The sequence below is a fragment of the Salvia hispanica genome, chromosome 1 (genome assembly GCF_029641045.1).
Source record: "Salvia hispanica isolate PSC_SH4W2 chromosome 1, Shi_PSC_v1, whole genome shotgun sequence".
Classification (NCBI taxonomy): Eukaryota; Viridiplantae; Streptophyta; class Magnoliopsida; order Lamiales; family Lamiaceae; genus Salvia; species Salvia hispanica.
Genome location: NC_142692.1, coordinates 22,323,778 through 22,334,558, shown reverse-complemented (window position 1 = coordinate 22,334,558; position 10,781 = coordinate 22,323,778). Strand labels below are relative to the sequence as shown.

At 34.8% G+C, this 10,781-nt stretch overlaps 3 protein-coding genes across 3 annotated transcripts; 1 reads left to right on the top strand and 2 right to left on the bottom strand.

The window, feature by feature from the left end:
• The first annotated feature begins 878 nt into the window (after positions 1–878).
• On the top strand, positions 879–3,037 carry LOC125223896 (CASP-like protein 5B2). The gene is made up of 3 exons (XM_048127206.2): positions 879–1,334; positions 2,164–2,296; positions 2,662–3,037. The coding sequence occupies exons 1-3, from the start codon at positions 1,204–1,206 to the stop codon at positions 2,860–2,862; spliced, it is 465 nt and encodes a 154-aa protein (XP_047983163.1). The 5' UTR covers positions 879–1,203; the 3' UTR covers positions 2,863–3,037.
• A 51-nt stretch (positions 3,038–3,088) lies between these two features.
• Positions 3,089–5,241, bottom strand: LOC125221026 (wall-associated receptor kinase-like 20). The gene is made up of 4 exons (XM_048123151.2): positions 4,855–5,241; positions 4,398–4,782; positions 4,237–4,293; positions 3,089–4,158 (listed from the first exon to the last, which is right to left on the bottom strand). Exons 1-4 carry the CDS (start codon positions 5,239–5,241, stop codon positions 3,089–3,091), a joined length of 1,899 nt encoding a protein of 632 aa, XP_047979108.1.
• Positions 5,242–7,865: 2,624 nt separating this feature from the next.
• On the bottom strand, positions 7,866–8,397 carry LOC125224229 (uncharacterized). The gene has a single exon (XM_048127593.2). The coding sequence runs from the start codon at positions 8,314–8,316 to the stop codon at positions 8,095–8,097; it is 222 nt and encodes a 73-aa protein (XP_047983550.1). The 5' UTR covers positions 8,317–8,397; the 3' UTR covers positions 7,866–8,094.
• Positions 8,398–10,781: the final 2,384 nt, after the last annotated feature.

Genomic DNA, 10,781 nt, shown 5'->3' with positions numbered 1-10,781 from the left:
ATCTATATAAGTCAATATTGTTACTATTATATGTTATTATTAGTATTATTAGCAAGTTTTGTTATTGGTGTGTAAGTTGTATATGTGATTTATATTTTCAGTCTAGAAGACATGGTACAATTCTAATACAGTACTCCTAGAACTATATTATTGTGCATAAATTATATGGAGTATATGCGTGCAAGTTTAACTAATTTTATGATCATGTTTAATAGTATATTTTATGATCATATAATAGTTAATAGTATATTTTATGATCATGTTTAATAAGATCAACTAATTTTAAATATAATGTTACTCCTAGTTATTCTAATTTGGTAATCAATTTTCATGAATGTGCAAAGTTATATAATTGTATTGCATATCATATAAGGTGTACTTATATACTCAATGTCTCTTAGTTAATAGGTATGATATTATTATTTCCAATACAACATACATATAATTTGATGTAAATTGTGCATAAATTGTTATGGAGAGAGAATGTTATAAATTTAAATTTTAAGTAAAAAAATGAGAAAAGGGTACTTAAGTAAAATTATCTTAGCACTAACTATTACTACTAATATATTGCATTGACTTTTATAATTATTTACGAAAATACCATTGTGTGGCTGGCCATATTATGGCCATATAACATTACTCTTCTTTGAAATAGAAAAAGCATTAAACATCTTGAGCGACATAATATAAAAATGAAAAGTGGACATCTTGGTGAGATATTGCTTAAACAACCAATTGAGATTCAATGCGGACAACAATTAAAATCCAACTTCCGACAATAGGACTACCTATTCATAGCAAGAATAATAAAAAATGAAAAAAGTTGTTATAAATGTCATAAAAGATGTCCGAAGTAGGATTGCAGGCATCAACATCGTGCTATTATTATATTCCCACTCACAACCTCCCGTTGCTGCTAATCCACTGATTAAACATACTGTCATCATACTTAACCTCCTTCAAAATGAAATTTTTACGAGTCTTTTTAAGGTGACGTTTCAGTTGCTGCGCGAGTGTTCGATCAATCTCAATCGAATCGATTCTGCGCATACAAGTAGATTCGCTAATACCTGATAGTGCGGGCACAGCGAGTTTTATGATTTGCGTTTGAGAGGCTGGAAAATGGGGAAAATTGACGGAATCTAGGGTTTTGAGGGGGCCCTTTTTTGAATTTGGGGAAAAGGGCCCAGATTAAGAAAAATGAAGGATTTGCTCGGTAGCCCTGGAACTGTGTGTGGATTGATGCTGAGGATTGGGCAATGTTTGTTTGCAGCTGGTTCCATTGGAGTTATGATTTCTGCTGTTGGCTTTTCTAATTTCACTGCTTATTGGTATGTATGAATGCACATTCTTTTCATCTTTTAATTCTTCCTTTTTTTGATTTACTTTAATGTCATTTATTTATGGTTGGTAGTAGGTTTTGTGCAATTAATTGGTGTCTGGAATAATTTAGGAATTCTATGAATGGCAATCAATAAAATGAAAATGGTTAAATTGGGTTGAATCATCGTTTTTGGGTGTGGCGGATCTATAACTGCATGAGTTATCTTTGTTGTTGAATTTGGAGGTCTTTGGAAGTATGAATCTGGTTTTGTTTAGTTTCGGATTCGTATATTGCTGGATTTAAAATTTGTTAGATTGATTTTGGGAATATCAGTTTCGGAAGCTTTTTTTTTTTGGGTGTTTTTAGGCCTATGATAGTCTGTAATTCTGTAGTCTCACTGACTCAATAGGTCAGGATATTTCTTGCTGATAAATAGACACTTTAAATCAAATAGGATTAGTGTAATATTCATATGGGAAGTTTTGTGCTTGTTAATGAGAACATTTGTTGGCTAGAAAATGATAGTTTTTCCATTTCAAATTGCTAAGACCACCTAGTGTTGGTTTAGAGTATATCCTTATATGTATACATCTTCCTCTAAATGCCTGACATCACTAGCTAGATCCTGATTTAGATTAATCTAATATCTCAAAATCTGCTTAATGATCTGAGTTAGTAAGTTACTCAGCACACAATTAGCATTTAAGATGCACACACTTTGAAAATTGATATTCTGGTAACCTGCTTGACTGTGGCTGTTAGTTTTCTTTATTTTGTAAAATTGATTTCAAACATTTTTTGTGAAGTTTCTGCTAACACCATACTTTTGGATTCAGTTATCTTATTGCATCAATGGGGCTTCAAGTATTTTGGAGCTTTGGACTTGCGTGTCTTGATATCTATGCTTTGCGGATAAAAAGAGACCTACGGAATCCAGTCCTAGTTAGCCTTTTTGTTGTTGGTGATTGGGTAATCCCTCTAACTCTCATTTGTATTTTCAACTGCTGCTTCTCCAATTCAAAATGGTTGTCGGATAAATGATAACGTGGTGAATTTTTCATCTACTATTTTGTCCCACTTTCATATGTGAACCAACAACTTATAGAATATTTTTGTCAATTTCTGTATTTGACACTTCTGTCTAATAAGTTTTTGATGTGTAATATAGGCTTCATGTTACTGATCTTGATGTTTAGATGTGGTTGTAGATATTTCACAATTAGTTGGAGTATTATTGTTTGATTTTCAAATCTTAGGTTTAACTATCTTTCTGATGAGGAATGTAGCTCTTTTTTTCTGCATAAGTTGACTCAAGAATCACATATGGGATGCAGGTAACGGCTACCTTATCGCTTGCTGCTGCATGCTCGTCAGCTGGGATTGCAGTTTTGTATGCAAAAGACTTGAAATTTTGTACAGGTCCATCGCATCTCCCATGTCAAAGATTTGAACTGGCCATTGCTCTAGCGTTCGTTACATGGTTCCTTATCGCCATGTCGTCTCATGTTATGTTCTGGATATTAGCATCAGTTTAAATGTTCAGATTCCCAAAGCAATTTATCATGTAAATCTGAAGTGCAATCTTGGAATAGTTTTAAGTCTTTTTCTGATTTTAGATTTTGTCACTTTAAATTAATATCTGTATTTTGTTCCCTTCAACTTTTTAGTGTAACCTATTTCATGCGTAATATGGAGTCATTTCTTTTCAAATCTTGTGCAAATCAATTCAGAAACAAAATCACAAACTAGAACACCAGACTGCTATATTTTGAAAGCATCATTGCCGGTGATAATGCTGATAACGCATTCAATCTCATCAGCGACTTCTTTCATCGAAGGGCGATTCTGCCTCCGTTCATCCAAGCAAGCTGCAGCCAGATTCCCGATGGCCTTCATCGTCTCCAGCTCCACGTCCGATGCCCCCTGCTTGATCGCCGGATCAATCACTGCCATCAGGTTATCCTCATCAAATATCCTCTTCATGTAAACCACCAGGTTCACATTTTCCTCCTCCCTATTGAAATCAATAGCTCTCTTGCAAGTCAGAAGCTCCAGCAGCACAACGCCGAAGCTGTACACATCACTCCGATCCGTCAGCTGCATATTCACGTAGTATTCGGGGTCGAGGTAGCCTAGCGTCCCTTGAGCAGAGGTGTTGATGTGGGTGCAATCCCTCTCGCTCAATTCAACAAGCCTCGACAGCCCGAAATCCGACACCTTGGCATCAAGATTCTCGTCCAGGAGTATGTTGCTCGTCTTCACGTCCCTGTGGTAGATGGGGGGCACGGCAGAGGAGTGGAGGTAGGCAAGGCCGTCAGCCGCCTGGTGGGCAATGAAGAGGCGCCTCAGCCAGTTCAGAGGCGGTGTCTGGTGCGCCTCTGCCCTATGCAGGTGCTCGAAAAGGGTTCCCCTCGAGACATACTCATAGATCAAGAGGGGCTGCTCCAGCTCCACACAGCAGCCGATCATTCTCACCAAGCTCCGGTGGTTGACCTGGCAGAGGATCCTGACCTCGTTGAGGACTTGGGCCGTGCCCGCTGCATTTCCTGGCTTGGCCCTCTTAACAGCTATGTCGGTTCCATCGTCTAAGGTACCCTTGAAAACCTCTCCGAATCCACCACTGCCGAGCAGGTTTTCTTTAGAGAAGTCATTGCTTGCTTTCCTGATTTCTTTACCTGAGAAGATCTTTGCTGATTTTCCGCTGTTGTTGGAATTTAAGATGTTCTCTCTTTCTTTTATTAGTGTCTTTCTTGCAACGTTCTTCGTGTATTGACGTTGTCTGTACACCAGGAACGCGGTCAGGAGCAGTACAACGAATACGCCTGCAGTAGCTGCACATTGGGCAAAGAAATTGGACTTGTGCTAAATTTCCAAAAATTAAAGGTCATCTCCAAGACTTAGTTACTTACCTCCAATAGCTGGTGTGTGATTCGTATGTATTTTGCAGCCTGTTCCATGTCTACACTCTGCACACATAGCAAGTGCAATTATATATGGGTAATTAGGGTGCTTTCTCTTTGCTAGAAAAGGGTGAAAGCATATATTTTTGGTGAAATCAGAAGTGGCCTACTTTGGCAATATCCTGTTGCAGGATCCCAGTAGCGACCCTTCTTGCAGAGACACCTCCTCCGGCCGCCATCAGTGGAGTCCGCCAAGCACGTTGAAAAGGGAAGCTCGCGGCAGTCTGCCTTAGTGTTGCAGGTTGGCTCCAATGGCGAGACATAGAGGAGCTCCAAGCCAGGCGCCGGCCACTTGGCAAACGGGAGGCCAGGGTCGAAGTTCACGTAGCTGTGATACGCCATACATCCATTTGCGTGGACACGGATGATGTACGCGTTTTGCGATCCCCCTGTCCTAAACGAGCAGCACAGCTTCTGCTTGTTGCATGCGCTTGCTGACCGGGTGTTGTCGATGTAGGTGTGGCAAGGGCAGTTGGAGGAGCAGTTGATAGGCACCTAAACTTGAAAAATTGCAATAATGTTTAGAAAATGATGTATAAAATCAAGATCATTGTAAATTCATTCCACCTGCAAATGAAGCATGTTGTCTGTGCAGTTGAAGAGGAGTATTGTGTTGCTGCTGCTGATGTTGAAGGGGAGCGAGTCGTCCATCTGGAAGCCTTCGCTGCTGAAGTCCTCGGAGAAGCACGTGCCTGGGAGCACAGATGGCGGCCGGATCACCATCCGTTGGGATTTTGTGTCGATGGATGTGATCGGATAGAGTCTCCCGGGCTTGGAGATGAAATGAAGAGTGCTTGTATTTGGATCACACTTGATTTTGTAGGCCTGGTCTCCGCAGTTCGGGCCGCTGCTCATCGGGTAGGGGACCGCGGTCTTGCCACACGGGCCGCAATGCATGACGGCGGCTGCCAAAGGAAGAAATATTGCGAGGAGGGAAAATGGAGTAATCACCATTGCAGCAGTAGTAGTAATATGTGGTGCACAATATAGATGGTTACTTAGTTATAGTCGTTTTTGTATACTAGTAATATTTTTTCATGTGATTGAGTTTTGGAGTTGGTTAGTTTTTTGTCTGTTTCAACCTCGTGTAGGAATTTGATGTTTCATATTTCCATGTATTGATATGCGCAGATAAGTTATAAAGAAATGAGAGGCTAATTAATATGGACATAAGTCTTGAATGTCAACATGTAGGTGTTCAATGTTTATAGGGCTTCTTGCAAACCAGACAGTGATTTCTGGGAAAAGATTGTGTGATCAGAATGTAATGATGAACAACACATGGATTTTGATTATCAGACACGACCATGTGATGTTTATTGAAGTCATTCTTGCATGCTGATATTTTATGTATTTATTTTTCTTTGGGATTGATCAAATTCGATGATGAATTTATAGGGACTGGTAAATGGCAATGCAACTAATTGGAATTTGTAGAAACAAGATCCAAGCATTTTAAGATTTTCAAAGCTGGACTGGAATCAATCCTCTTCCTCAATTATTAATTGGTTTAAAAGTGTACTTTCACATCCCAAAATAAAAACTGTAAACCACTTTGTGTATTCAAGTATTCTTAAAACTAGATCACTCTTTAATTGTCAAGAAAATTTGCAAATTTTAAGAGCAAAGAGAATTCAAAGTCTCGATTAAGTTGGTTGATGATTAAGTGGGTTGATGATGATGTTGATTGTGGGTGTTAATTGGTTACCTTTTGGTATATAATCAAATTTAGGGTTAACTAGTTCATTTGATTAACTAGTTAACTATTTATAGTCTTTCTTCCTTAATACGATTTTTATTTTCTATATTATTGATAAAGAGCATTATCAGACCATTTATAACTACGCTCATTAAATTATTCTTTTCCTTCGCTACGCATAAGCCCACATCACTTTTCTATCTCATTTGTTAATTAAGAAACAACATCCACGATCCAACAAGGATCACACATTTTTATTTTCTAGTATTTAGTTTTTTTTTCCAATTTATTGTCTCGTATTCTAATTAAATTACATAATTAAAATAATAATAAAATAAAAAATTATATAATTAATAGTTTATAAACCGTAAAAGAAATACATATAAAATCTAAAAAAATCAATGAATTAAATAATAAAATTAGATCTCAAAATCTTTTTGGAGTCCCACAATCATCCTCCGATATGCTTCTCATGCTCTTGGCTCCATGTTCACGTCGATATTTATGGCTTTATGCAAAGGGGCTATCCATGAGGTTTCTACCCGCCTCACATAATTGCTCGAATAGTCCTTGTAAAACTAGAGTCATAATTATTAATTGGATATTATATTTATGAATTAAAAATCATATGAAGTGTCCATGAAATCAAAATCCTTGAACCCCCTCCTTGGCCTGATTAAACCTCTTCTTTATTAATTGTACTTATTTTATCTTATTTTATTCTTGTTATAATTTATAAAAAAAACAATCTAAATCTCTGTAGTCTAACCAATGTTTGACGTTTAGCATTTGGAGTCTGAATAATAGTCTCCGTCGATACGATAATCATGTTAATCAATAGCTATACTAGAATTGCATTGTAAATTTGCAATTTATTCTAGCGCTAAAATAATTTCAATTCATCTACACTAAACTCAAATCTGTTTCAGTGTAAATGTCACATTAAATGTTTCGTATCTACTTGGAAAAAAAAAAGTGATTTGGGTACGTTTAGTAAATCCCAAAATAAATTTTACTCAAAATTTCAAAATAGAATAGATTTTGGAGTACCATTAACATTATTACCTGCTCTATTTTGAATTATAGAATAACTTTTAATTTAAGTGATCTAATAAAAAGTTTATCTACAATCATTACTTTTTTGAGGCTGATTGGGCTGACGGCTTAATTCGAAATGAAAATTTAAGATCAGAACTGAAAACCCAATTATAACATAGTAGCTTGGGCATCCTGATAGCCCACATGTTGAGTATGTCACTGTCCGGGATGACCCCTATATTATCAATATAGCTATAAAATTAATACACAAAATATTTATAATTAAAAATCAAAATATTTTTCCTATAATATCAATTTTTGCTATGAGTATACATTTGAAGAATGTATCACAGGTTTTGGAAACACACTATATATATATATATTTTTAAATCCCTTTCAGTAATAGCGAGATAGAAAATTAACAATATAATAGGTACTATTTAAAAATGATTATTTCATCCTAAATTATTAACACGAATCTATTGCCGATAGTGAAGATTTTCAAAGAATCAAATCGAATATATATTTCCTAAAATAATGCGTTGAATAAGAAAAATAAATATAAAAAAATAATAATACACTTTTCACCCGAAATGTAGTTGGGATGATAATGGATTAGTAGAACCATTGAAAAGGGTATCGGTCTGATCTGATTCAAAACTGAGGGGCATTAATACACTTCTTAAATTGATTTCATCATCATCTCTCTCACTAATTAATAAATAACGAAATTAGGTAGTAGTAATACCTTACATCTAATAAATAAAATCAAAATTGTGGCTCGGTCCACGAAATTGACGTTGAATTTATACAATTAATACTAATGGCTACAGATTCATGATTCAACAAATAAACATCACATTCATTCATATTCATATACACAATTTTGGTTTGTTACATGAAACACACAGTTTGTGGACCCTTTCATGAGGTTTTCCACAAAACATTTTTTCGCCAAAACTTGGCAAATAAACTAACAAACGGAACGTAAAAAGAAAATTAAAAGAAACACAAGATTTTTGCTTACTTATCATATCACCACGCCTACCAAATTGAATAATTCGCCTGTTTTATGAGTTGATCAAATGGGTGGAAACGGCCCTCCTCTCCGCTACGGAGCGAGGGGGCGAACGGGCGGAGGGGAGCCGGAAAATCTGGACGTCAGAAGGCGCGAACCGGCCAGAGTCGCCGGGAAGCCTCATATAGGCTGCAGCCGAGTGCGTATCATCTAGCCATGCTCCGTTTCTGTATTGCACGATTGCTTTGTATACTAATGGAATCAGCCCCTCCATATTTATTTCTTCTCTCTATCTTTGCTTTCAATATTTGGAGTGTTGGAGTTGTTGGTTTTAAAAAGGGAAGAAAATGAGGTTGGTTGATGACGTGGCGTAGCCCAGCTGTTTACGGCTCACAAGATTAAGCAATTAACACTTGAGCACGAACCTTTGAAACCATTCTTTGAAAACTATACCTTAACCACATTCTCACTACATCTCACCAAACCCCAATTATTTTTTTCTCTTTAATTACTGGATATTGCTCTCTTTTTTTGGTACAATACCTTACATGGATATAGTAGTGGTTAAATTGTCTGAAATAAGATAGACAGATAGTAGTATTTATTCAAATTGACATTTTTACACATGGCTTGTAAAAAAATTGCAACTACAACCACCACTTCAGAGCGTTATTGTTGGAAATTTTGGAATATTATAGTAATTGCTAAATAGAAAAAATAAAAATTGTGGGAAAATTTAAGATGACGTTGTGTTTTCAGCGGACCCCTTGACGAATATTAATTAAATTAGTTAGCCGGTTTAGTGGCAATTCATATCTCAAACAATGTGCTTAATAATTCATATGGGTCAATTTTTAATCCATATAGTTTGTTTGTTGCTCTAATCTTTTCTTTTCTCCTAGCCACATATTGGTCGATTAAGGATATATAAAACAGAATTAGCGTGTAGTCACCAATTTAATTAAAAACATACAATCGTCCTCACTTTTCGTGCAAGTTCACCTTATCGATTGAATATAAACCTTTTAGGCTTTTACAAATAAATATATCAATGAAAACAATAGGCGTCCAAACATATGGCCAGGAGTTTAACACCCAATACTTGTTACTTTCGGAATGAAATTTTAATAATGTAAAAAGATGTAAATTGAAAGTCTTACTTTCAACGAAATTATAATAATGTAAAAAGATGTATCTTACTTTCAACGAAATTATAATAATGTAAAAAGATGTAAATTGGAAGTGCTAGTGGAATATAAGACCGCTTTAATGGTACACTAAAATTTAAAATAAAGTAGGTAATTATGTCTAATGCCACTCTAAAATCAATTTCATTTTTGATTTTATAGTGAAACAAATTCATAAACCTTTTCCAATTTTATGAGTAAAAAAAGCATAATATAGAAAAAATTCTTTAATGTTTAAATTTAGTATATATGGTTGAAATAAAATCATATTTTGATGTGATATTTATACTAAAATGGGTTTGCGTTTGTATAAACAAATATAAAGTGTTTTATAGAAAAATGTGTCAGACATGGTTTAAGTTAGCTAACGTTTTTGCACGTACACCATTGCATTTCATATTGTGAGAAGATAAGCATATCTGTTGTAGATGTGTATGTGTTTATAGTCAACTACTACTGTATATATATTCATTCCCAAATTTTCCAATTCTTGTCACATATAGTACTTAATTATGAATTTTACTGTCCCACTCTTTTTATAATTAAAGACCAAAAATTGAATGAACGTACAGCTTAGATGATGTACAATATCTTTTTTTGTACGTCGCTACACATAAAAAGATTTGAATCATTTAATGCCTAGATATATCATGTGATCGATATGGCTAGTTAGTACGTAGTATATTATGTGATCGATATGGCTAGATATAATAGGAACGATTATGCCAAAAACTGCTTTTATATATATGAATTATTGTCTATAAATAATTTACCATGAATAAGTTTAAACATTTAAATTTTCGCCCTTTAATTCGATCACGAATTTATTCTAAATATTGACGACATCATATATTTTGACAATATAAATGGTGAAAATGATTCATATATTTTTGTTTGAGCACACCTTACCTTATCTTATTTAACTATTACTAAATAAAGTGCAATGATAAAAATGACAAATTGATGAAATACTAAAGCTTGAAATGCCGATACATATCATGAAGCTGATGAGTTACATCAAAGAGGTAGTATGTGCCTCAAGCTATATAATTGACAATGAGTTGTCACCTAATGCCTAATCATACTCTATCCATGATCGTAATTTAGTTAGCCTGCTTTTTATTTCAGCTTCCCTTTCATGTTAAAATTGTAAGTTCAATCTAAAATTTTGATTATCTAATTTTTTTTTTCTTTTTTAAAATTTTCACTTTATTTATGTGCATTAATTTAGTATTTTAATCAATTTTGTTATACCAGTGTGGGGTTTTAAAATGGAAAAAGAAGGAATGTCTCGTCGATGAAAAAACATTTTTATAGAGTAAAAGTATAACTACTACGGTATATTTCAAGGCCAACTCACGCGAACTGAAAATGCATTATTTAGTTGGGTGAACTACATAAATGTACTTAATCTTTCATTTTCGCACATAAATGATACATGATCTTTATTTTATATCGTTTTTCATACCCTGTGACAAAAAATAACCCTGGGTACCAAACATGTGATTTTTTTGTTATGGATGATATTTTTGAAAATTTCAATTAAATAGTA

What these genes read in the sequence shown, in the direction of transcription:
- LOC125223896 (XM_048127206.2), top strand. Translation starts at nt 1,204, where the DNA reads ATGAAGGATTTGCTCGGTAGCCCTGGAACTGTGTGTGGATTGATGCTG. An exon ending in TCTAATTTCACTGCTTATTG is followed by an intron (nt 1,335 to 2,163) that starts GTATGTATGAAT and finishes TTTTGGATTCAG; the next exon opens with TTATCTTATTGCATCAATGG. An exon ending in TTTTTGTTGTTGGTGATTGG is followed by an intron (nt 2,297 to 2,661) that starts GTAATCCCTCTA and finishes TATGGGATGCAG; the next exon opens with GTAACGGCTACCTTATCGCT.
- LOC125221026 (XM_048123151.2), bottom strand. Translation starts at nt 5,241, where the DNA reads ATGGTGATTACTCCATTTTCCCTCCTCGCAATATTTCTTCCTTTGGCA. An exon ending in ACAACATGCTTCATTTGCAG is followed by an intron (nt 4,783 to 4,854) that starts GTGGAATGAATT and finishes TTTCAAGTTTAG; the next exon opens with GTGCCTATCAACTGCTCCTC. An exon ending in TCACACACCAGCTATTGGAG is followed by an intron (nt 4,159 to 4,236) that starts GTAAGTAACTAA and finishes CCCAATGTGCAG; the next exon opens with CTACTGCAGGCGTATTCGTT.
- LOC125224229 (XM_048127593.2), bottom strand. Translation starts at nt 8,316, where the DNA reads ATGGAGGGGCTGATTCCATTAGTATACAAAGCAATCGTGCAATACAGA.